The sequence below is a fragment of the Empidonax traillii genome, unplaced genomic scaffold, assembly GCF_003031625.1.
Source record: "Empidonax traillii isolate 1590-97213 ecotype Southwest subspecies unplaced genomic scaffold, ASM303162v1 scaffold155:size2260171, whole genome shotgun sequence".
Lineage (NCBI taxonomy): Eukaryota > Metazoa > Chordata > Aves > Passeriformes > Tyrannidae > Empidonax > Empidonax traillii.
Window position 1 is genome coordinate 513107 of NW_020955348.1, and position 25098 is coordinate 538204.

Genomic DNA, 25098 nt, shown 5'->3' on the forward strand with positions numbered 1-25098 from the left:
GCGAAACGCTCCGTTTTCGCGGGGACAAAGCGCGGCATAGGCAGAGCTTAAAAACATGGTGATTTTATAGACAGAGCCCCAAGTACAGGTGTACTCCAGAGAACACAAAAGCTGCTATAGTGACCGGGATTTCTATTCTGCTGCCAGAGAAAGAAGCGTTGCCCGCGGGGGCTCGGAGTCAGGGCAGTCCTGAGAAGGGGGTTTATCCAACGGAGGCCATGATCACATCCACGGGCAGCTCCTCCCCGCTGCGGGCCGTCACCTGCATCGTCACCGTGTCGGTCAGGACCAGACGAGACCGCACCAGGAGGTCATGGCCACCCCGGAACACACCTGGAAGAAAGAGGGGAAGGAAGGGGTGAGGTCGCTGCAGGCTAAAAATGAACGCTACTGCTTGGCAGGGGCAGGTTTCCCACAGGTAGCCTGGCAAAGCCCAGCACTGGGCGAGGAGAGACCCTCAAGCATCATTATTCCCATTCATCATAACATACCTGGGACTCCCGCTACTGTAAAACCCATGAAAGCAAAGTGCAAAATAAACTCCAGCTGAGAAGAGATCCAGGCACTCAACCAAGAGCTCCAGTACTGATTGGTTTTGCTGGGCAAGGCTGCTCTATTTCCTGCCCCAGACTAGTTCCAAACTAGGATGCCACAGATCATGAAAACAGTAAATTCCACCCACCTCAGCCTGGGCCTGATCCAACATCGCCCCACGACAGCACCCTCCCTGATCCCAACACCAGCTGCTCTACACTGCAGAGACAGAACCCAAATCCAACTTGGAGTGCAGTGGGTTCCATCACAAACTCCTGTCCCACTCTTCAGCAGGCAGCTCTGTGTGACCTCCCACAGAGCTGCTCCTCATGCAGAGACCTCACCCCACAGCTCACCTGCCAGGTACAGTGTGTGAGAGTTCTTGTTATCTGGCACTTTATCCGACCGCTCACAGGGCTGCATTCCCAGGAACTTCACGATATTGCTAACTGCCTCTGTTAGAAAAAATAAATAAAAGGGGCTCCATGTCACAGGTATCTTAACAGGGGCACCTAAAGGTGACTCAAGCCTTTCCAACATGTTAGGGTTCATGTTCATTGTCCTGAGGGACACACAGCATTGGTCAGAACGGTGGTTTTGGAGGCTACCAGGGAGGCAAAGGCAACACACAGAAAACCCACTGGCACGAGAGAGTTCTGTGATGTAGCAAAGGTGCAACAGAAAGAAGAGGGTGAATGAGTCAAAAAAGGGCAGCAGGAGAGTGCAGCCGGCTGCACTTAACTGCACAGCCCTGACAGCCTGCACAAGGAAGAAGACATCCTGCAGGAGACACAGGTCTTCAGAAGTAATCTGAAAAGGCCTCAGGGAGGGTATTTTAAATCCCAAGGGGCTGTGCAAGGGAGCACAAAGATGGTTACAGGAGAAGAACACCCTGCTAAGGCATCAAAAGCACTGAGTTTTCACAGGCTTCTCAGTAAAAACAGGACTCTTTAATAAAAGTGATGAAAGACAAGAGGGCTGACACCATCACTCTGCCCACCAACCTCATGTCTTCTGCTTTTTGCATTTTTTCTTACTGGCCTCAAGAAGAACAGCTGTGAGAGCTCACAGCTGAACTATGGTCTGTGTGCTTGGGAGGGTAAAGTGTGAAAGCAAAGCAAGATATTCTCTTGCCTCCCACAATCCTGGTTTCCACTGGGCCCAGAACATTCATTTGGTTTTTTGAAACCTGACCTAATTTGCTATCACATTAACTGTAGCTCCACATTAAACATCTGCCCCATTAGCCTTTCTGTCAGAGCTCTAAAGCGAGCCAGACTGGGCCTCCAGGCTCTGCCTGCTGGAGGGCACAGTGCAAGCTCTGCTGTGCTCAGACACCCCCTTCCTTACCTTCAAGGGTTTTAATAGCAGATAAAGTAAAGGTCTCTTCCTTTTCAAACTCATCACCCACTTCATCCCAGGCTGCTCCAAAGTTTGGCTTCAGAACTCGCTGGATGTGATCAGCCACTGTTACCTCCAGGTCTTCAAGCTGGTGGTAGAAGAGGTTCAAGTGAAACATGGTTGTTCCTGACCGTTCTCCACAGAATGAACCTTAGAATGGATTCCCTGAGATCAGGTGAAGGTAGGAGACTGCCTCCACTTCCACTTCTGGTTTGCTTGAGCAAATACTGCTTGTTTGAGCAACTGCTAGGCCTGAGAAAGGCACTGGTGATGCCATTTCCAGGGCTTACAAACCAGGTTCCCCCTCTGAGCACAGCCCTCGGCCTGACAGAGATCAAAGCACTGGACAAACAGCCAAAGCAGAAGGAAACCCAAAAGCTTAGAAATAGCTGTTTGTGCTCACAAAGATACAGCATTTTTCCCTGAAATGCACATAAGTTTGTGGTTTGCTTTTCTGGCTTATTATTTTGTAGGTTGGTGCAGTGAGACACTGTCAGACATGTGCTATCACCTAACACTGGCACTGAGGTAGCTGAGCTGCTGCTGTGACTACACCTGTGCAAGGCAGAACTGGGCTGGTCCCTCCAGAGTGCATACTGAAGAGCAGGCAGTGCCAGAGCTGGCAGGACACCAGCCTGCACTCATTTCAGCAATCGCTGCAGGAAAGAATCTCCTCCTAATTCCAGTTGAAACACATGGAAGAGTTTGTTTAAATATCACTCAGATGCCTTGGTGACTGGTGGGAAGCTGAGAGAGGGGTTAACCTTGCACATTCCATTGAGAAAAACCCTCCCCAGTCCTGCGGGAAAGACAGTGACTCACTGCACAGCAGTGCCTCTAATCAGATTCACAGCAGTGACAGGCAACGCATAGAAAACAGTCTCTGGAGCTAACAGGGCAAGCTGAGGCTCTGTACAACATCCCTTCCTCTCTGAGGAAGAGAGGTGCTTCTGCAGCATTGGTGCTTTCAGTAGTCTCAGTGTTGGGGAGGGAAGAGCCCCACCTTCCCCAGGACAAGAACAAGGATGGCAACTTCCCTGTACCAGGCAAGCCTCTAGACAATTAACTGTGCCACCACAGGAGCAATTCATGGAGAACAAAAGATGCCCAACAGCCCTCTGTCTCCGCAACACTGAGTGTGCCATTGCTGGAGTCTGTAGGGCACAGCCAGCCAAACCTGGGCAATGCACCGTGGCCCCCCAAAACTACATATTCTGCATATTCAGGTGTCCATCTGGAGAGCAACAGGAGAATACTCCAAATGAGACAAGGCAAGCTCTGCGAACCCCCATCAGCATCCTTGGACAGATACCAGAGACAGCAAGAACTCTCTCCTCACGTGATGCTGCCCACATCAGTGTCAGTGGTCACATCACCGCTTGCAGGGATCCAAGTTCAGATCACAAACCCTGTCAAAATGACAGCAGTTTCCATGACCAAGTACATGCCCAGCTCCTTACCACATACTCATCCTCGTAACCCTCGTCGTCTGTCTCCCCCGTGTTCGGGTCACAGTCCTTGACAGTGAACTTCATCATGCAGCTGAAGGTACAGGCCACTGCAGGCAGGGAGACAAGGGCAAAGCCACGTTACCACCACCTCCTCACAACCCTGCAGCAGAAGGGGCTGGGAGGTTTGGGGCAGCCAGGTTCTCCATCACTGTCAGCAGCACAGGCTTAGCCAGTGACTCAGAGAGGGCTCTCCAACAGTTTCTGTCTCTCATGCACAAGGTATTTATTTGTAATATTAAGGCTAGCAAACAGAGATAAACACAGGCTCATGATGGTTGTACAAGACAATAATCCTCAGATCAAGTGCTATTACTGATGATCCTCATGCTGTGTTGGGAATACTAACTAAACATGTCCCACCAGCATCCTGAGAAGAGGCAGGATCTGTATCTAGGGATGGGTTCATGCGCCTCTGAAATGAAACCACCTTGCACTGCAATGCTGCAGCTGATTAATACCACTCAGCTGGGAGAGGAAGCGATGACTCATCCCTAGAAACTGGGTACTGCTGAGTGAACAGCAGCAACACACAGGTGAGCAGTGCCAGAGCACAGACCAGGGAGACCAAAGCACAGGTAAGGCCTTGTTCATGTTCTGGACAGTGGCAAACGGGGAGATGTTCAGTTCAAATAGGCATCCCTGAAATTCTAGAGTTTGTCTGAAATACCCCTTTGCTCCTCAGAGCATCTGGGAGCTCACAGCACTTTATAAGTACCAGCCTCCCCTCATCTAACATAAAGAGAGGGCCAAAGAACATGCCAGAGTGCATGGGAGACAACTCAGCAGAGAGCTGAATACTCAAATGCCAGCTCTCATAGCCTGACTAGGCAGTGCTACAGTACAAGGGAACCAGGAGAGGAGAAGGGAGGCCTGACAACCCCCAAACAGCAAAGTCAAGTCATGCTCAGCATCACTCAGGGCTGCACCCACACACAGGCTATAAATATCTGGCTAGGATGCACAGTAGAATGTGTGGGGATGAGCAATACAGGAAAAAACAAAGTGCAAACTGTTTACCTGCTGTCGGATCCTCTTCAGACAGTGCCACCAGCGTGTAGCAGGTCCCCGGCTGGTTGTACACCAGGGTTTTGGCAGGTACGTAGCCAATGACCTCATACCCCTCTGTTGGCTCCATCTGCACTGTGACATTCTCCAGGATCTGATCGTTCAGGGTGTTTGTGCAATCAAACTAAACAGGGAAGAGGAAGGCAGCAACAGCTTGAAGCTGTTCACTACTCATCTGATAGCAGACTCAGCTTAGGCAGAGTGGGAGCGTGGTGTCACTCGGTGAACTCCCAGCTCTTTGTGTTTCCACAGTGCTCCTTGCTATCAGCTGGGCAATCACAGAGCAACTTTACAGGAGAAACCAAAACCCTGAAGGGGAGTCCTTTTTCCTCCAATGCCCTGGATAGTCATTCCTGGATTAACTCTTTGCTCTATGGAAATGCAAGTACTGTGTTGCCTACATCATCCCACCCAATGCTACAGGGACACAGTGCCCCACAGCAGGTGGGAAGATAATCCTCTGCATGGCTCAAATTAGGGATAGCTTGAGCAAGTTTCAACAAGCTTTATGTTTTCAGCGAGTCTGAACTTTCTGATTAGTCTTTGTTCCGGCTGCAGTGCCACGTCCCCTAACCTCATGCAATTGCATCTGGTGGATGGACAACAGAAACAAAGATCAACCCCCGTGAGGGCTGTGTAAGCAGTTCTCAGCTTTTGAGGAAGGAGCTGGCGAAGGACAAAACACCGCCATTCACAAGCTACCGTAGGACTCGCTGTGCCTCAGACTCCCTGAGGCCCAGGCAAAGATGCTGACACATCAATCCCAACACCTCACATGTACAGCCAAGGCCAAGATGTACAGAAAACAGCACGTGTGCTACAGAGGCTAAAACTAAACACAGAGGATGAAGAGCTCTCCTCCCCCCTGCAGTGTCCCTTTTCAGCTTCTCAGATGTAGCAAGCTTTGCTCTTTGATGCCTAAACCATGTGCTTGGGGACTCTAAGGGAAGAACACAGCTCCCCTTGCCAAATGCTCAGCGAGAACAGCCCCATCTAGTGCTTGTTGGATTTGTTTTGACTGTACCTGTAAGCATTGTTCAACCACATCCCCTCCCACCCCACAAATTATTAGTTTTCTCTGGGGGCTCTGCTGCCATGGATAAGAAACTAAGGATCCTCATTGCAGTGTCCTGCTTTGAACACAGATATTCCTCAGATATTTCTTCCAGTGGAGCTTTTAGCCACTCAGGAGCTTCTTTTCCGATAGTTTTCAGCACCACACCCCACAGTTACCCACCTGGAACACCATGTGGTTGACAAACGTGTGCTTGGTGCAACGAACCACATACTCTGTCTCCAGCTCTGTCAGGGCGACAGGCTCTGGGGAAGACTTGAAGAGTGGGCCCAGTCCCCGAAACTCTGGGATGGCCCCCAGTTGCTCTGAAACACAGGACACAAACCACTGTCTTCCTCAACACACAGGAAGGTGTCAGCAGATTCAAAGCCCTCGTTTCAGCTGCCAGAAGCTGCTACAGCAAGGAACTATCCATCAAATACCCATAGACATTCCCTGGTGACTTTTAGAATTAAAGGCAGAGCCATACTTTGCCCTCATCTACCATAAGGTAGAATGAACAGGACTGCAGGCACCTCCACCCTCCAGGAGTGAAGAGCTCATCTTAAGATGGGAGCCTGTGTCACTCCCTGCAAGAAGATGAGAGAACGCCAGAGGGGCTATGGCAGGCTCAGCAAGAGGTGGCTGCAGAGTTCTCACACACGGCCCCAGGAGAAGTTTTGCATCAGTTTACCTTGGAATATTTCTTGCCGTGTTGCTGCCACCTTCTCTGGCTGTTTCACTACAGCAGCAGGGGCATTTTCTGCAAAAGAACGAACCAAACATACAAAAACAAACCCAAAAGATTTGAAGGTGAAGAATAAGAAGTAGCTAAAAACAGATCAATGTCTGGAGAATGATTTGACTAAGGGAAGGGAGCTCATTTCTCATCTTGATATAGACTAGACCCCTGCATTTGGCTTCCTAAACACCTTTAGAACTGCAGCAGCTGCAGTGAGGATTGCCAGCTACTACTATTATTAGCAGCTGGACTAAACTGAAACACTAATGTGGGAGCAGCCAGATTTGCTGGTCTTAGTCTTTACAGAAGTAATCCCACAAAATTCAAATAGGATGGAGCTCAGAAATCCCCAACAAGCTCAATGCAGGGAATCACTAGCATCCAGGAGACTGTTCCTCACCTGCTCTTTGCTCGATGATAGGAGCTGTTGCCAAAGGAACGGATTTCAAGTCAAAGGGCTTCTCGGAGGGCTCCAGGGTGTACTGATGCAGAGCCCTCTCCAGGCCAGGGATGGAAACCGTCAAACCTGGGGATGGAAGGGACAGGGCAGTGAAACCACAATAATGCATTTAACTCCTGTTAAACCAGGAAAGAGGTGCAGACTTGTTTTTAGGCCTTCCTGTAGTACCATTCAGGATGTAACCAGCGTTGAGGGCTTTCTGCTTCTGCTCCAGAACGTTCAGGTAGAAGGTGGCTCTGTCTCTCACTTCGTTGTCGTCATCCATCACACACCTGAGAGGAAAGTGCAAAAGAGTCCATGTGAATAAATCCAAGTGACCAAGCCACTTCACAGGGCCAGAAAGGACATGCCACAGAAGGGAACCAGCAATCTACTAGTAACTGTATTAGAAAAGCAGTAATCTGCCACATGTGGCTTCTGTCCACAATGTGGTGCTGAATGCAGTGTGATCCCATCACAGGATCCCAGGAACAGACTGCACCTTCTCAGCTCCACAGCCAGAAGAGACTAGATGTGCATGGGGATGCTAACAAGATCTCATGCAAACAGGGTTTTTCACCTAGGATGCTGAGAAACTCTGAGGTACAACTGACCTTTTCAGTAAAACCAGGATACTGGGTAACATCTCCTCGTTCTGGGCTCCAAACTTGGCCAGGGCACTTACAGCACCTGTAAGCAAAAGTCATGGAAACAGAATTAAAAAGCCAAGAAATCATATGAAGCTTCCTCCATTTCTTGGCCTTGATCAAATGCCATATCAGAGATGCTACATTAGTAAAGCATTTCTGTGACTAGAAAGAGGCAGAGGTATTACAGCAGAGTGCCTGCAAATCTCTGTCTAGTTTCAGAGCCAGTGCATATCCCTTCCCATTTCTCAGCTGCAGGCCACCTCTTCCACCAATACTAGTGCAGGATCTTTGCTGTGTAAAAAGATCTGCTAAGGCCTAGAGCAAATCACAACCCTCAAAGGCGGAGGAGTTCCTACACTGTAGATCCCTGAAAATCTTTCATAGGGCAGGCAGCTTTGCAGGTCTGACCCTTACCTGCCCGGACTTCTTCATGCTCCAGAACAACCCTGTTGTAGATGAAGCGAATGTATTTGGAGGGGTTGTTGGTTTTGGGCCCTTCCTGCCCCAAGAGGTGGAGGATTCGTGTGGCCAGCACAGTGAACTCGCAATCCTCGATGAATTCGCACAGGTGAGACAGGCCCGTTTCTTTGCTCTCCGAGTTCTCCTCAATGATGCTGATGATGCAGTCCACGATGGCCCTCTTGTATTCAAAGCCGCCCTAAGGAGCAAAAGGGAACTGCTCAGCTGGAAATCTCAAAGTATTTTAGAGACTGAGCTAGCCAGACAAGAAGTAAATTCCTTTGAAAAGGTCACTCGCACTCAATGCTTTTAATCTGTGTTTTAAAGGAGAAGGGCAGTAATGCTGCCCCCACTTTTGACCCTCTTTACACCCAGAGGGTCAGCTAATATTCAGGCTCTCTTGCCAGTTGCTTTCAGAATGGCTGCAGTGAAATAAAAATCCCCCAAGTCCTAAAGAGGGTAAAAGAATCCATCTGCCTGAAGAGTTTATATCTCCTTCAAAATCCTCTGCTGCTAGAATTAGTGCTTAAAAACAGCCATATGGGAGGAGAAAAAACCCAACCCTCTCCCCTTTAGCACCAGACATCTGAGGATGAATCACAAGAGAAATATATGAAGGATCATATCTGCCACAGCAGGACGCAGCAGATAGCCCCATTAGTGTGGGATGACAGACAATCAATACGTCCCCAGGTACAGCCCATAACCTGACATGCCAGTAATGCTTGGTTCTCTTCAGACATTATTTACAAGTGTCCTCAATACACACGAGGGGATTAAACCGCACGCCATCCTTTGCCAATTACATGCACAGTGCCGGGCATTTGGATCTTTCCGGAGCTACTTTGGATTAAAAAAGCTTTAAAACAGAATGGTTTGAAGTACAAAACCACATTCAAAACGATACCATCCACCCACAGAAAATCTGGGAAAAGAGAATGGTCCATTTTTCACAGGAGCAAAATGAGATGCTCTGGTTTGTTCCCAGTAGAGAGGCTGTAACTGGCAGAAAGTGATGTCAGAGCAAGCAGCGGTGCCAGCTGTGTTGCAGGCATGTTTGCTCATTTACAAACGGCCTCAGCAAACCTCTGTAAAGCTTCTTTCTGCCATTTATGTCTGACTGAATGCAGAGAATGGTTACAGGTACTCGTGATCCCTTCACTGCCACAGCACAGACACCAGAACAAAAGTGGTCCCCTGTCATCAATAAATAGGTTGTTACCGAATCTTTGTGTATAAAGACAAAACTTCTTGGAATTTGCTGTCAAAGTATAAAAGAAAGCTGTTTCAAATGTGAAACACACATGGACTGCCAACAGATCTGCTGTTGCCTGCATTTGCTTTGAGAGTTAATAAACTCCCAGAAAAAAAAAAATAATCAAGGAATGAAAATCACACTAAAAATATGCCTGTTAATATGGTTATAACTACCGTGCACAGCTGGGCGTATCTGCAGTTAGACTGCAAACCTTTTACAGAGAGGCTCTTACTGCACAGCATTATCAGCAAAAGTGTGACTCTCACAAGGGCCACGGTTCATGCACACAAACAAGGAACACATGGTTGTCCTGCAAACTCACCTCTTCCCGAAGCATGGTGAAGAGAAAGTTCATGAGGACAGCATGTTTGCGAGGGTACTTCTGACACAGCGCGTTGATGGCCTGCACTACCACCACCTGGGGGAAGAGGGCAGTGAGTAAAAAACAATTCTGTTTCACCAGGCAGGAAAAACGATCTGAATTGTGTCAACTTTGTGCTGGTCCCAGGCCTAGAAACCACACTTTTCTCTTTGGTTATCCAACAAATGCAGTTCCAGGAGGCACAACCCTAGGAATTGGAAAAGACTGATCTTTATGCATGAGTTAGCCCTGAAAAAAAGCCCACACCCACTGGAAAGAAGGAAGAGATTTAATTCTCAAAGGGCATCACCCAAGAAAAGAGCATGGGACTTTGGAGCCAGGTGCTGTACAACCAAAGCATATATAGCTTAGGCCAATAGCTCCATATTATTTCTCTTCCCTGCAAATATTCCATGGTCCAGCTGCTGGAAGCAGTTCCATGCAGGTTTCAGAGTGCACACACAAATGTGGGTAAAGACCATGGGGCTTCTTCAGGAGCCTGGGTGTCCCTCCTCCTCCCACTTCCTTACCTTGAACTCATCTGATATTTCTGACATGAAGGAGGAGATCTGTTTCATGAGCCGGTCAATGCTGCTCTCACTGCCGGTTTTCAGCAGCGTGGTGATGGCCAGGGTGGCAATGCTGCGGTTGGAGTCTGTCACAAGGTTCTCCAGGTCCAGATTGCAGGCAGTCACAGCAGAGGGGTGCTTCATGGCCACCTACAGCAGAGGAGGAATAATGAAAATAACTCAATAGATGCAAAAGGCCCAGCTGGCAAAATCCACCAAAACTCACTCCCTTCCTATAGAAATAAATGGTGCAGACTGTACACAAGGGGCATCTCGCACAAACAGCTAATCTGGAGCTAAGGTAACAAACTCTCATTTCCTGCAGAATTCCACCCCTTGCTGGAAGAGAAGCAGTAGTGAAATAAACAATCTTTTACTATTTTTAGCTTTCTCATTCTCCTCCATATAGAAAGGAAAGAAAGATACGAACTCCCAACAAAAATTCAGCCAGACTAGCTGGGCAAAATACCTCCGTGGGTGGAAGCACAGCAGTTACCAGACACTGACATTCTCTTTTTCTTTTATAGACTTTGTAAGGTGAAGGGAAAAGCAAAGACTGCCATGGAGCAGGCAAGAAGCAGCATCAAGGTTTGATCCCTGTTTTACAAGGAGCTTCTTCACTATGGGAAGCTCAGAAGTGAAAGCAGTAACACCAAGAGCAACGACACTCTAAGAGACCTGTGAAAATTACTGGTTTGGGTTTTTCTTCCTTCTGTAGAGTGTTCTTTGAGGTTTTATTCCACTCAGAAAGCAATGAAATGTAAGGCTGTAGCCACAGAGTAGAGGTTATTCGCACAAAATCATCACATCATCTGGCCCCGTTTTCTTCTGAAATCTGCACTTCCCTACACAAGGCACTGTGGGAGCTCCCAAGGGAGCAGTTCCTACCTTGTTGAGGGTACGGACGGCTGCATATCTCAGTGCTGCCTTCGGGGAGCTGCAGAACAGCTGCAGAACTGCAAGGTGGGAAAAACAACAAAGGCAGACATTTGGGCACTCTATTATTGAGAAGCGTTTCATACGTAGAGAAGAGCTTTGGTGAAAAGAGACAGCTGCAAGCAGAAGGTAACTAGAAGCATGCTTAAGAAGCAACTGTGAATTTACCACCTTCCTCCCTTCTTCTTGTCAGCTTTGCCACATATCCCTGCTGACAACTAGTTCTTACCCACCTCCTTCTTTTTCCACGGTGCTTCTGTCCTTCATTCCTCATGAAAGCCAATTTCATCACTTTGTCACCTTTCCTATTAAGTCAATTTGAACTGCTGTTCTCCATTTCATGCAAACCCTGCTCCTTTCCCAGGGCTGGCCCATGAAGGGCACTCTCCCTGTGCAGAGAGGTGATGTACAACCTCCCTGCCAAGAGTCCCAGCTCAGGACAGCCTTTGGACTGGACTGAGCTGGTAAGGCAGGACCCCAACACCTTGGCTTCTTGCACAGTTACACTCAGCCTAAAGCAGGGACATTTATTAGTTATAATTCAGCCCTGTTACACAGAAAAAAAAAAGAGACCCCTCTAGTAACCTACACTTGAGCACACCAGGAAATACCTTTATATAGGAGCAAAGCTATTCACACACACCACAGGCTCTCAGCAGCAGCATAAAGCAACAGAGTACAGCAGAATTACAACCCTGAAACTACACAAGGTCCTTGCTTCTTGGAGCAATCAGCAGGTGTTCCTGCTGCAGGCCTTATAATTCTATGGCCAGGAGCACCACCCTTACCTGAGACAGCGGGAGCCAGCTCCTTGGCAGTGCAGTTGGGCAGGTTAACGATGGCAGATGCAGCTTCATACACCACCATCTCATGCTTGTTCCTTAGGCAGCTCTCGATGAAATCAAACAGGGGGCTATCCCGGCTAAGGGATAAAAAAACCCAGAAGAATGAATTAGAGCAAAGGTACCAACAGAAATGGAGAATTCAGCAGCAGAAACAGGCAGGTACCATAACCTGCAGAAAGGTAAAAGCAGCCCTAAACCCACTTTGTCCCCTGATTTTGCAGTGGTCATTATACTGTACTTCCAGCTTGCTTGAAAGTCAGGCTGCCCTCTGAGAAGACACCCTCTACCTTACTAAAGGGAATCTCCCTTAACCCTCACACACTGAGAACTGACTGTACACACCACAACTCTTACCCAGGAAGCCACACTGGATACATAGTCAGCAAGTAATTACAGAAGAGAAAATTAAGTAGAACATCTCCATAAAGAACAGCTGTGCAAAACAGTCCAGAGAAACAAGAAAGCATTCAGTGTGCAAGCACACAGACAAGACTCCCAGAGGCCAACTCAAAGCAATGAAAGCATCCTGTATTTTCTCTGCTTTTTGACCCAACAATAAGAGGATAGAACCTGCATGCTGTTCTTCAAAGACAGAAGTAATGAAATGGCAAGGGAGCCTACAAGAGGAGATGGAATCAGGACCTGAGGAAATTCTTCCAGCAGGGCAAAGGAGCCCCCTCACCTGCCAGCCTCCTCCTCCAGCAGCTTGCTGGCTATTCGGATCATCAGGCAGTAGGCAAATGGGGACTTGAGGCCGTGGCGCGTGAACTTGCTGAGCATCTTGTTGACTGCCAGACGGTCGTTCTTCCGCACGTGGTAGAGCAAGCCCAGAGCGTGGTACTGTGCAGGGAGATAGAATGTCACAAACCCTTTCTGTCCCCTCTGTTGCCCAGAGGTGGCTGGCTGAGCTCTAGCAGCTTGCTCCAATCCCAGCTGCTGCTGGCTATTCTCTGTGTTTCCTACCTGCACCATGATATTGTCACTGGAAGCTGCCTCCTGAGCCTCGTTCACCCAGCGTTTCACCACGTCATAACTGATCTTCAGCAAGTGCTGGAGGGAGATGAAGCCACAGACAACCCATGAAGTAAGGAATCTTCGGGAATTGCAGCTCATATTAAGAAACAATGAGCCTTCCCCATGAGCGTGCTGGCAGCAGCAACTTATAGAAGAGCAAGGGATCAGCACGCAGAGACCTGGGCATGACAGTTGTGGCCTCAAGAGGTCCACAATCTCTCACAATGTCAGCACCACTCCCTCACTTCACAAAGGCAGGAACAGCAACAAGGAAACCCTGAAACTCTCAAGGTGTCCAGTCCCACCACAGATGATTTTTCAGCTTAATAGAGCTTCAGGCCTGTGCTGCAGGGAGTACATACCAAAGAAGACACGAGAGCAGAGCTGGATACACTTGGCACTTTGTCAACAATTGCCTGCTTCATGTAGCGCTCAATGGCCTGCAACATGGTACTCTGCAGGGAGAGGGAAACAAAAGATGATATGGAAAAGCTGTTAGGAGTGTGAAAGGGGAGATGCAAAGGCATGAAAAGCAGAGTGGAAGGTGGGATGGGGTGAAGTAGGAAAAGGTGAAGGGTTTAGGGCTGCCCCAAGGGAAAAGCAGAACTTACATCAGTGATCTGACAGAGCGCTCTCACAGCGGGGCCTCGGTAATTGTCATCCTTCCCAGTCATGTCTTTGGTTAAGCTGGGAAAACAGGAAGCTCTCAATACTGCACTCCTGAGCCAGAAGCCCTCAGGTGCACACACAGTGCACACTGAGCAGCAGGCAGCCAGCATCACAGCTGAATGCCATGCAAGGCAACTGCAGGCCTCAGGCAACTCCCACCATAGTGGGCATGCAGGAGGAAAAGATCAGTACCCAGTTCCAAGCCCATCAGCAGCTGCACAGGCTCCTGTTCACCAAGTGAGGCTGGAGCACACACACACACACACATACCCCCCAAGTTATTTGCCTTCCTGCTCATTCCTGCCCCTTCCTCAGGGTCCTGGTCAGTGTGAGACAATCGATGAGCCCTCAGCAGACCCTATACCCTCAGGCTCCTGACTCCCCACAGGGCATTTCAGTGGGATGATCAGCAATTCAGGAATGAATCACATATGGAATTTTGTTCCCTGGTGAAGTCGCATTCTGTGCTGCTACAGGAGCAGTAAATCCTTGTCTACCTGTTGAAAGCCTTGGGATTTATGCCAGAATTCTTCAAAAAGCTTTGAGGCATTCAGACAGGAGTTAATGAAACAGCCTTTTGCAAAAGGGGAAAAAACAGCAGTGCTGCCATATCATGTAACCAAAAGAGACAATCCAAACACCCATGGGCATAGGATATGGGGGCACAGCACATCTCACATCTCACATACTGGACTCACTATGAGTCCAGTGTCTGTATTTTAATGATCTTTTATAAAGGAAAAGTTTTTCCTCACCAAGGTCATTCCCTATATAAGCTCACCCTCCTTAGGGACTACAGTCATCTCCAAGAGGTTGGACAGACATTGCTGGAGGGCATGTCAATATAACAGTAAGAGAAGTGAAGTGACTGACCTGCTGGTAACAATGATCACATCTTCTGCAACTGAAGACATCTCTTTGATAGTCAGGTAACACATCCTGCGGAGAGTTGGCTGACAGGGAAAGAGGAAAGAAAGACATCAGCTGAGATGATCCCAGATAGGAAGGGATCTCAGCTTTCCCTGCTTGCATAATTTTATTGCAAAGATCACAAGAACCTGATACCTTCAGAGAGCCCCATTCCCCAAGTGTAAAAGATGTACAAAACCCATATTGATTAACAAAACACCTCTTCCTCTTCTAAACCCCTCAGTCTTAGGGTGAAGCCATAGAGATACCACTTAGCTGGATCTACAGTTTCATTTTCCACTTGTCATTCACATGAACAAGGAGAAAAGCTTGAAACTATTAGCAGAAAGCACTGTGTTACTTCAAAAGCAAGAAAGCAAGTGATTTGTATTCCTGAGTCTGGGGATTTCTACACGGGTCTCATGATTTTAATGCCTTGTGGTTTGGGGGACAACTAGTGACAGTACTACTGCGGTGGGTAGGCACTAATTTCTGGCCTCCTCCAGGACGTGCAATCATTGACTATCAGCAGGAAGCAGGATCTTTTAAAACTGGGTAGAAAGCACAGAAAATTCCAGCACAGAAAATTCCAGCTTTATCTGTGCCTAGCACAATCTCAAGAGGTAAACATCAATTCAGAGGTAGGAATCTGTCTCAAGAGCAGAGCATGTTTCAGTTAAGCTGCTACAAGGTCTGGGAAGGGCAAGGAAGCTGATCACTATTTCTAAATTTTCACCCTACTCCTCCCACCTAGATCAGGTACCTCCAGACAGGACAGAGAGCTGTGTATAAAAATGCATCCCTCAAGAGACAACTTGTCCCACCAGGTAAATATAGAAAACAACAAGCAGACTTACATCATTGGACTGAAACAGCTTTGTCATAGCAAAGAAGGATTCGGTAGCTTCCATGACACCAAGGTGCTCCCCCTAGAAGACGTTTGGAAGGAAGGAAGTTAATCTCAGCTATCACAACCAGCTTTGGGCCTGATGCACATGTCTATATATGTGTACATTTTCTCTCTCTTACCTGGTTTATGAGATACAGGATCTTGGTGAGGATATGAGCACATTTTCGTGGGTTTATGGGTGTCTCATTAAACACTCGAGCCTGGAAACAAAGCACAGACCACGATGCTGACACCAACACCCCCTTGTAAACACTGTCCTGGTCTTGGACACGATACAAACAACACACTGTGAGTGAGGTATGGCAAGATCCTCAGTGACTTTGGATCACATTTCCCCTTAATTCCTGTTAAACTTGGAACTCTTTTAAACAGCGGGTTCTGCAGTCTGGGATTGCAAATCCAAGTGCAATAAAGGTTTAAAGGCTAAATCCTCCTGACACTTTCACCCACACAAGTCTGGATTGTGTGCTAACTGAAACACTTTTCTGACAGACAAACAGGAGCTTGGGAGCCAACACCATTCACAACATCACAAGCAAACGGAGAATGCTCAAACAACAGGGTCTGGGGATAGAGATATTCACCTGCTCTTGAACAGAAAGACATTTTTTCAGAGGGAATTCATAGACTATTCAATAACCACTCACACCCCACTCATTAACTTTGTCATCCACAAGATTTTTGGGGTGTTCAAGGCCTATTTCCCATACTTCCTGTTTTAAGGTGAGTTTTCCCAGATATTATATATGTAATATAGTGTATATATATATAATATATCCTTTTATTACCATTTATAGTTCACAGTCTTTGATTCATTACAGAGACTATTTCAACCTTCTCCCTTCCTCTGTCCAGTAACAAAATAAGAACTGTTGTCCATTTCTGTCAGAGCTAGCAGGACTGTAACAAACCCCCACTTCCTTGCTGAAGTTCTCCAGTGATCTACTCAAGAGAGGGAGAGAATCGATCCAGAAGGGGGTACAGAAAAGAAACCGTCTGAGGATTTACCTCTTGCAAGACTGCACTCTTCTCCAGGTGCTGGAATGGGTTGGAATTCCCACCTGCAAAATAAAGAGAGTAAAAATCTCTCCAGGGATCATGCTATGGGGAAGCAACTTTCTAACCACGCCCATACTTTAAAAACAGACTGAGCATTTGGGGTTGATTTTTTTCCATGAACACCAAGAAACCAGAGGTCCCTCTTCAAGTAATATTAATTAGATGTCTTCATGGCAGTCAGGGAAGCCAGAGCAGACAGGACATTCTTCAATCTGTCATCCCCTCCAGAAGTAACTGACTTTGAGCCAAGGTAGACTGATTAGCTGTAAAATAACTGTGCTCCACTATATCCCCAAAGACCTATTTCCAGCCCCTGGGCTGGGAGCTTGCTGACAGTTAGAACATCAATAAGACAGGCCTAGAAACAAAAGCTTATACAAAAAGAGGTATTGCTTGCCAGACTGGTGAGTCAGGAGCATTTTATGCCTCCCATATAAACCAATCAGGAATCCACCAGTAAAGTATTTTTGGCTCTATCACTAATTAAGATAAAAAAATAGCAGACTAGATACACTGGACACAGAATAACTTTCATTGTTCCACTTAACAAAATAAATTATACTAAATAATTAAAACCCTCACCAATTAAGGACAAAATAATCAGAGGGAAAAGCACTATCATTCTGCATGGCCTCGATTAGCTTGCCTCCCAAGCTTTTTTGAGCTGTAGCTTTTCAAAAGCTGCCAGTTATTGATAAGCAGGTTTTAATTAGTACCTACGTTCAGCCTGGCCCTGAGACAAAACCCAGCCGTTTTCATGGCTGTTCCAGTGCTTGTTCCAAAGCCTGATCTGCCAGAGAGAACATCTCCCAGGGCCAAATCCGAACTGACCCAGGCTTGAGGCATCCTAGGCTGGTGCCAGGAGCCCTGGCTAGAGTCGGCCTTACACCCAAAAGCAAACATATCTGCACTCCAGCTCCTTCCTGGTTCATAAACTGCCCTCCTCTGGCTCAGGAAAAGTTTGCAAAGGCAGGAGGTGGCTGAACAAAGCACAGACTTTATGTGAGAAGAGAAGAAAACAAGGGAAAAGAGCAAAACCACCTCTAGCGTGAGTATGAAACGGTTCTAGTATGAGCATGTGAATGTGTTCCAAAAAACCCGCCCAGCAGCACAGTATTCCCACAGTCCCTAAATCAGCCAGGAACAATCAGCCACAGCATCAGCTCTTCATCTTTCACAGCACTAAGGATCTTGAAATACATCGTACGTGAGGTCTCAGTCCTCACAGCACCTTGTGCTGAAGTATTCTTCCACAGAGAAGGAGAAAGATGCAGCGAGGGCAGAGGCTGTGTGTTCAGGAAGCTCCTACTATTGGATGACCAGCAACAATTTGTTTTAATTCGCAGAGAGACAGCCACTGGCGGACTAAGGATCTCAGAACAATTTTATGCCCAAAATAACATGTCAAAGCGCATTGCTGAGCACAAGCAGCTCATCCCAGGCTAGCTAAACTATCCATGGAAAGCAAACATACAGAAGCAATTAAGTGGATACACTGATCTCAACAAAGACTGTCCTGTTAGCCTTTACACGGAGAGAATGAGAATGCAAGGCCTGTAAATTCAGGGATGATGCACTCCACCTAATACTGAGAACAGCAAGCACTCAGGATATACATTTTGAACACCGACACACTCCACAGGAGAAAGGCAGGCACAGTAAATGTTAAGAGTCTTCATTCAAGACAGAAGCAACAGGATGAGAATTAAATCCAATAGAAAATCAAAACTGCTGTGAAGCCACAAGCAGCAGTGGCAGAAAGACGAAAGGAGGGTTCTGTGAGCTCCTGGTATGAACAAAACCAACAAGGCTCATCACCATAACACAAGGAAGTGCATCTCCTGCCAGCCTTGGCCATAGGTAATGTCAGTATCTTGAAGAGTGTGGCAGGTGCAAATGAAGAATACCTCCCAAAAGGAAAGTCAAGAGCAACTCCCCCCCAAGAGTTGCCTCACTAAATTCTCTGCTTATCAAGACCTCACTGGAAGCTTTGGACGAGGGAAACAAGGGCAGAGCATTTAATGCATATTAAAATAAAAAGCAAGCAAAGTCACACAGAACCATCACCAAGATTTACAAGGAATCAATTAGCTGCAGGACGCACTGATTTGTTATGCAGAGTAACCTGCACAGAAAGCTTCACAGGAAGATGAAAAAGATGGCACAACCATGAAAGTAAACACTGTCTGAAGCATCAGTCCCACCTGAATTACACACCCCAGAAAATATCAGACTTTTCCTTACTACTCACCCTAAAGTTCTGAAAGGTCAAACAATCACTTCATGTTTCTTTAGTGCTCTCAGCTTTTCCTGATCCACTGAAAGTTGCAGTGATTGCATTGGAAGAGCAGACCACGTGTTTCAGAAAAAGTGCCAGAAACTACGAATAGGGTTCTGCCTGGCTTTAGCACCTGGTTTGAGAGCTGGGCGACTGTGCACAGAGCCAATATGCTCAATATTTACTCTCAGACCCTGCATCTGGTGACGCGGCCGGGTAACCCTGGCGTGCTGTGCCAATACAACCAGTTTAGCCTCTCACTGCAGCTGTGAGGAGACGGCAGCAGACTAGTTCCAGTGCTTCCACGGTGCTCCCACTGTGCCAAGCTCTCGCGGGGGTCTCCCCGCACGGGTCCCGCCACTGCTCACAGGAGGGGTGTCCCCGTCACAGCCCCCCTCGCACCCACAGGAGGGGTCCCCCCGCCACTTATGCCCTCGGCAGCCACAGGCGGGTCTCTCTCCTCACAGCTGCCCCCATGGCCACAGGAGGGGTGTCCCCGTCACAGCTCCCCCCACGCCCCAAGGAATGGTGTTCCCCTCACAGCCCCACCCCCTACCCCCGTACCCACGGAGGGCTCTCCCCGCTTACGGCGCCCCCGGCCTCCCCTCACCCGACTCCTCGTCCTTCTTGTCGAACTTCTTCAGCATGGTGCTGCCTCGCTGCGGCTCTCCCGCACCGTGACAGTGGCGGTCCCGGTCCCGACCCCGGTCCCAATCCCGATATCCCGGTGCCGGCCCGGGCACCGCCCCTTCCTGCCAGGCTGTCACTGCCGCCGCGCCGCCCGCACTGCGCACGCGCCAACCCGCCCCCCGACGTGGCTCGCTGCAGCGGGCGGGAGGGGCGGGGCGGTGGTGCTTGATTGACAGGGAAGGGGGCGGGACCGAGCGGAAAGGGCGCGGTGTGATTGGCGGAGAGGCGGGGCTGGGCCGGGGGGTACGGGGGCAGCTCTGGGTCTGGAGCTGCACTGGGAATACTGGGGGGCACTGGGAGTGGAGGGGGGATACACTGGGGGACTGGGGAGGGGAGATGGGACGCTGGGGCAGGACATGGGAAGGAGTTTCTGGCAGGGGCTCAGCACCCCAGGCGGCAAGTGGGGGTGGTAGAGGGGAACCCCCTTCTCGGGATGGGCAGTTGTCACCCGGGCTGCCTGCCCTGGAGCATCCTGCTGGGATGCACCACCTCTTGAAGCACTTCCTGGGCCCCCCGTCCCCACTGCTACTGGCGTCCTGTACCCTGCACCCAGAAACCCCAGGTCTAGCCTTGGGGCACCCACCTGCTGCCATGGAGGGTCCCCAGGGGCCAGCGCTGCCCAGGCATCCCCTGAGCCCCGAGGCAGGTAGGGACAACAAAGGACCTGTTGGCCACCTCACCACCTCACCCCAACCCACGATCAGCTGGCACATCCCTTCACCAGCTACCAAAATACGTCCCTCCCAAGGAATGTGGGCTCAGCTGAATTGCTTGGGCCCCCTTTCCAAAGCCAGCGTCTGCTCCAAGGCCAAAGGGCTCACTCACCCTGCACCAAGTACTCGTCGAAGAACATGGCTGTGTCCCCCACCAGCTCCAGCAGCCCCCCCAAGGGTGTCTCCCGGCCTCTGCCTTGCCTGCACCACCCTGTACTTTGCACGGGGCGGCCGCACTCTGCTCTGTGCTGCTCTTATCTCCCAGCTGTGCCGAAGACGGCGGCTCCGGTGGCACAACACAACGTCCCTGTTGGCCCAGAGCTGCTGTAAGCTAACTAGGCCAGGGGCTGGCCCCGCTGCTGGTGCTGCTGGCACCCCTCAGTTGGAGTTTAATGAGCTCCTGTGCTGGACCTGGCCCAAAACATGCCCTTGCTGCAGCTCTGGGGAAAGGGTACACAAAATGGGGGTGTAAAGGGGTGCAGAACCAATATAAACCAAAACAAGTTGCATTTGATGCCATGTTTTATTGTGCACGCTCACCATCTCAGGCTCCAAGGCTCAGCCGAGCTTTGCGGAAGGTTTTGTGTGCTGCAATCACCCAGGGAGAAGCAGCACACAGGAAAAGCTGCCTGGCTGGATGCAGCCCCTTTGGAGACATTCCAGTGGTGGATGAGCAGGGAGCAAAGCCAGGCACAGAAATCCCCGTGGTTCCTGAGACTGGGACTCGGCTGTGCTCCAGTGCTGGCCTGAGCAAAGGCAAACCCAGCTGTGTCTTCTCCAGTGGTGCTGAGGTGACGGTTATTAAACCAAATCCAACCGTGGCTGCTGCTTGTGCCACGAGCACCGGGACCAGGGGGAGGAGATGCTGTGTCCACAGCCCCCTGCAGGCACACCAGTGCCACTCCACGCTTCCCTCCATCTGTGCCCCTGGCAGCACCGCTGCCCTCTCCGGCCCTGCCTGTGCAGGCATGTCCCAGCCAGGGGAGTTCATCTCCTGCGCCCCAGCCGGGCCATCAGCTCGGCATTGGCGGCTGCCTTGTCCTGTTGCTCCTTCTCTCTGGCCAGGTCGAGCAGGATTTTCAGTAAGTGTGTGTGGACATCAAGTGACAGGGACACCTTCCTCCCCTTTTTCCTGGGAGCAGATCTCTTGGTGGCCGGGCTGATCGGCCAGGGCAGTGCTTTCCTTGCTGACCCCTCTGGCAGCGACGGACTGGCTTTGTCTGGATGAGACCCTTCCCCAGAGCCAAGGTCGCCCCTCCTTATTTTGGGGAGACCTGGCAGCATCTTGTTAGTGCTGGTGGTTTCCTGGCTTGTCAGCTTACCTCCATCCCCAGCTCGGGTGACTAGTGGGAGCCGCTCATGTCTTGATTCCTTCCGGGCTCTCACTGGTGGCCCGAGGACCACCAGGAAGGTGAGCAGCATCCTGCCTTGCAGCGTGGCCAGGAGTGCCTGTGGGGAGCACATGGATGAGCATCACCCCCCATCACACTGCCGTGGCCCCACAGCCCCCCAGGCAGGACACATCCCCACCAAGGTGCCACATGTAGAGCCCCCCTACTCCCCATGACAACTGAGGTGGGGGGGGGGGTTTTCACCTCCTTTTGGGAACCCCTAATTTTTTCACCCTGATTTTAACCTTTTCGAACAGGGCGGGAAGTTTTGGGGAGGATGAAGGGGATGTGGGAATCAAATAAGCAGAGTACCCTTGTCCTTTCACACAGCCCATATCCAGGCACTAGCTATCAGCTCCATTTTACACTCTCCAGCCCTTTGTCATCCAGAGCAGGGGACATTCCTTCTCAGGAGGCTGCCTAGGCACTGTGGCTGCTCCCCAACCCATTACTGCCCTTTGGCCAGGGAAATGTGACGTGCCTGGGGTTTTGGGGCTGGGCACGCCTTCCCACAGGGTTCCTGGGCTCTCTGGGGCAAAAGTCAAGCTCCCTAGGAGGGACATGAGCCACCTGGCCCAAAATACACAGCAGATTGGTGGCAGGGGGGTGACAAGGACATGAGTTGTGCTGAGCCTCCACCCCATCCCTCACCCTGGTCCCAAGGAGGGCCCTGGAGGTTTCAGGGTGTTGTGATGGAAGGTGGGGGTCAAAACAAGTGCAGGGGCACTGCTGCACAAATCCTGCTGTATTGCTGCCTCTTCCCCAAATCAGTCACCCAGTCAGGTTTGTCCAGCTGGAAGGTGAAAAGTGAAAGGCATCCAACCTCCTGCAACCTATCTCCTGGGTGAAACCCTTTGGAAAGTCCCAGAGCAGGCAGCCAGAGGCGGTTTAACTCACCTGGAAGCGGGCAGTGAAAAACATCCAAACCCCTGCAACCCGTTTCCCAGCTAAAACCCCCTGAAAAGCACCACTGAGGGCAGAGTCTCACCATTTCCAGCAGGTCCTCGTCTCCCCAATGTTCAGGCAATGCTCTCACAGTGCAGGGACCACGAGCTGGGGATTTGCCCTGCTCCCTGCCAAGCCCTTGCTCTTATCCTGTCCCAGCTCCACCTCTGACCCGCAGAGGGGGTGATGGTGACATGGGGAGGGGGGAGGAATGTTATTAATACATTTTGCCTAATAGCAGATGAAATCATCCTGGGATGTGGGTGGGCGTATGCCCCCTTGCATTTAGAGGGCGTTCCGGGAACCTGGGCCATCTCAGTCATAATTGTTTCACGTCTGACTTGTGAGATGTTTTTCTCCATCTATTTAGGCCTTCCTGCTCCTATCAGCCTTAAGGAAGGGAGAAATCATGCATATTGGTGCTGGTCAGTGGCCATGGCATTGGCTGTGAGTGCCAGCCCTCTGGGCACTGTGTCTCAGGAGGCTCCTAGATATCTCCTGGTACTGGTCTGATGCTGTGTCCTGATGGGCTTCCTGGCCCTGGCCAGCTGGGGGAGATATCTGGAGAAATGTCACCTCCCTGCTGTTCCAACTGTTTTACAGTCCACCTTCACCCAGTCTAATTGCCATGCCACTGGTTTGCAGCCCACCTGTACTAGTCCAGTCTGGCCCATCCCCTCTTCCAGTCCTGTGATGGGTAACAGCCTGTAGGCATTGCCGTGGGGTGAGTCCCACATGGAAGGGCTTTGCCCCAAAGTTTGTCGCTTAGGGACTGGGAGCATACCACGGCTCTCAGGCCAGGCAGGAACCTGCATGAGATGAGCTGGTGAGTGCTCAGCCCAGAGGGCTGGCCAGGGCAACGAGCCATGGTGCTCTGGGTTCAGACCACTGGGGGTCTGCCCACCCCCATGGCCGCAGGGTGACCGGTCCTATGCAACCCCCCCCCAGCAGTGGCAGGGAGTGGAAATAATGGTGGCTCTGTTCCTCCCACTGGGGACATCCAGGAACTCACACCCAGCAGCCAAAATTAGCACTGATTCACACAGCACATCATGCAGCACCACAGACCCACGTGCCGACACGTCAGGGCCTGGACAGGAGGTCACGGCCTGGCTTGCGTCAGCTGGGCATGTGCCGGGCACAGGGATGGGGCACTGGGTTCCCTCAGGGGGGTGAGGAACCCCGGCCAGCGCTGCCAGCAGTGGGCAGCAGGAAAGGGCAACCCAGCTGGGGTGGGCAGGGGACATGCCTGACTCAAGAGCTGACCCCAAACTCCACGAGCGTGCCAAGAAGCGTGACATCCCCCTGTGAGCACAGCTTTAATATCACATCCCCCCCACATTGGTACACATATACATTTGCTGTATACAGATATACACAGAGAGCAGCGGTATGTGGGGGAGCCACAAAGCCCCCCAGCGGCCCCTCAGGCCATAGGGCAGTGAGGGGCACATTCCTGTCAGCCCTGGGGTTGGGGGGAGGCAGGGGCTGCGACCCCAGGAGCTAACATCGCTTTCACAAAGCCTTTGAGAGTAAGCATGGGCGAGCAGGAACCTCTTCTAACATAGCACCATCCTCAGGGTTTCCCTGACAGGCCAGGGGTGCAGGCAAGTACCCCCTGGATTACAGACAGATGTGCTGCTGGCAGGCATGCGAGCTGGGGGCAGAACATGGAGAAAGCCTCCCGTCTACCCACAGGTCATTGCCAAACCATCGCAGCCACAAAAGGGGAACTGGGCCCCAGCTGAGGTTAAGGTGAAATTTATTCAGATGGAGTTGGTTGCAGGGTGGGGATGGGGGATGATGTGCAGGGAGGCATTGCCCGGCCCAGGGATGCAGGCAGCTCTCCCAGCAGAGAGGGCTGAGTGGGAGAGCCCAACCCTGCCAAGCCCTTCTGGGCTGCCAGAGAGGGGGGACAGGGATAAGAACCATCCTGTTGGCAGCAAATAATTTAAAAATCAAACTGGAACAACCCAGGAAACCTCCATGTGGTAAAGGGGGTACACCTTGGTGGGAAGTGGTTTCCCATTTGATATAAATTTCACCTTAACGACAATAAAAATGGTGTGAAATGAAAAACCCGTGAGCAGCATAAAGACACATTAGAAATAGCACCAGGTTCCTGCCAGGGACTGGTGGGTACGTGGCCCCTGCCACAATGGGCAGCCCAGCCCAGCCCCAGCTGGGGTGGCAGCCGGGCCCCACCTCCAGGCAGCCCTGCCTGCCAGGACACTGCCCACACCTACACCTTTGGCTGCCCTCCTGTCTTGCCACTGGCAACATCACGGGCACCTGCGGAGAGAGGCGAGGTGGTGTCAGAGCCGAGGTCAGGGACCAGCATCGTGCCCCCAGCTCTGCACTGCCAAGCCCACGGCACCGGGTGGGGATGCTGCCAGGCCTGTGCCAAGCCCTGCCTACCTGCCCCTGGGTGCTGCCTGCAGTGCAGCTCACACTCCTCCTTGCTGTCGAAGCGGTTGAGGTTGCCCTGGCAGCCGCTGTAGACAAAGGGCCGGCACTCCGTGACTCTTTGGTTGTAGTACCAGCGCAGGGTGTAGTGCTGGCAGTGCCCCTCGTCCAGAGGCAGGCTGCAGGGCTCAGCTGCGGGGGCAAACAGTGATGGTGAGGGCAGGCTGGCAGCACACCAGCCGTACCCACAGCCAGGCACACTTGGCAGAGGAGGGGAAACCCCAGAAGGA

General features: G+C 50.6%; 3 protein-coding genes across 3 annotated transcripts in view; all 3 read right to left on the reverse strand.

The window, feature by feature from the left end:
• Positions 1 to 47: 47 nt before the first annotated feature.
• On the reverse strand, positions 48 to 19451 carry COPG1 (coatomer protein complex subunit gamma 1). Its single transcript, XM_027884765.1, has 24 exons — positions 19274 to 19451; positions 16335 to 16387; positions 15446 to 15526; positions 15274 to 15345; positions 14381 to 14460; positions 13450 to 13525; positions 13201 to 13293; positions 12788 to 12874; positions 12507 to 12664; positions 11768 to 11901; positions 10932 to 10999; positions 10005 to 10193; positions 9436 to 9531; positions 7811 to 8054; positions 7361 to 7436; positions 6936 to 7039; positions 6708 to 6833; positions 6260 to 6328; positions 5749 to 5891; positions 4464 to 4635; positions 3396 to 3493; positions 1885 to 2023; positions 891 to 989; positions 48 to 333 (listed from the first exon to the last, which is right to left on the reverse strand). The coding sequence occupies exons 1-24, from the start codon at positions 19308 to 19310 to the stop codon at positions 203 to 205; spliced, it is 2625 nt and encodes an 874-aa protein (XP_027740566.1). The 5' UTR covers positions 19311 to 19451; the 3' UTR covers positions 48 to 202.
• A 1382-nt stretch (positions 19452 to 20833) lies between these two features.
• Positions 20834 to 22378, reverse strand: LOC114057923 (urocortin-3-like). Its single transcript, XM_027884754.1, has 2 exons — positions 22355 to 22378; positions 20834 to 21515 (listed from the first exon to the last, which is right to left on the reverse strand). Exons 1-2 carry the CDS (start codon positions 22376 to 22378, stop codon positions 21054 to 21056), a joined length of 486 nt encoding a protein of 161 aa, XP_027740555.1. The 3' UTR covers positions 20834 to 21053.
• A 1330-nt stretch (positions 22379 to 23708) lies between these two features.
• Positions 23709 to 25098, reverse strand: part of COL7A1 (collagen type VII alpha 1 chain) — a 29425-nt gene continuing 28035 nt past the window's right edge. Inside the window, exons 113-114 of the mRNA XM_027884755.1 lie at positions 24821 to 25000; positions 23709 to 24694 (exon numbers count right to left, since the gene is read on the reverse strand). Coding sequence (XP_027740556.1) covers positions 24645 to 24694; positions 24821 to 25000 — 230 coding nt within the window. The 3' untranslated portion in view covers positions 23709 to 24644. The remainder of the gene's footprint in view (positions 24695 to 24820; positions 25001 to 25098) is intronic.

Coding starts and splice junctions, on each gene's coding strand:
- COPG1 (XM_027884765.1), bottom strand. CDS start 19,310: ATGCTGAAGAAGTTCGACAAGAAGGACGAGGAGTCGG. Junction 14,461..15,273: donor AGCTGTTTCAGTCCAATGAT/GTAAGTCTGCTT, acceptor TTTCCCTGTCAG/CCAACTCTCCGCAGGATGTG. Junction 10,194..10,931: donor CCGTCCGTACCCTCAACAAG/GTAGGAACTGCT, acceptor CCTCTGCTGTAG/GTGGCCATGAAGCACCCCTC.
- LOC114057923 (XM_027884754.1), bottom strand. CDS start 22,378: ATGTTTTTCACTGCCCGCTTCCAG. Junction 21,516..22,354: donor TTTTCACTGCCCGCTTCCAG/GTGAGTTAAACC, acceptor TGCTCCCCACAG/GCACTCCTGGCCACGCTGCA.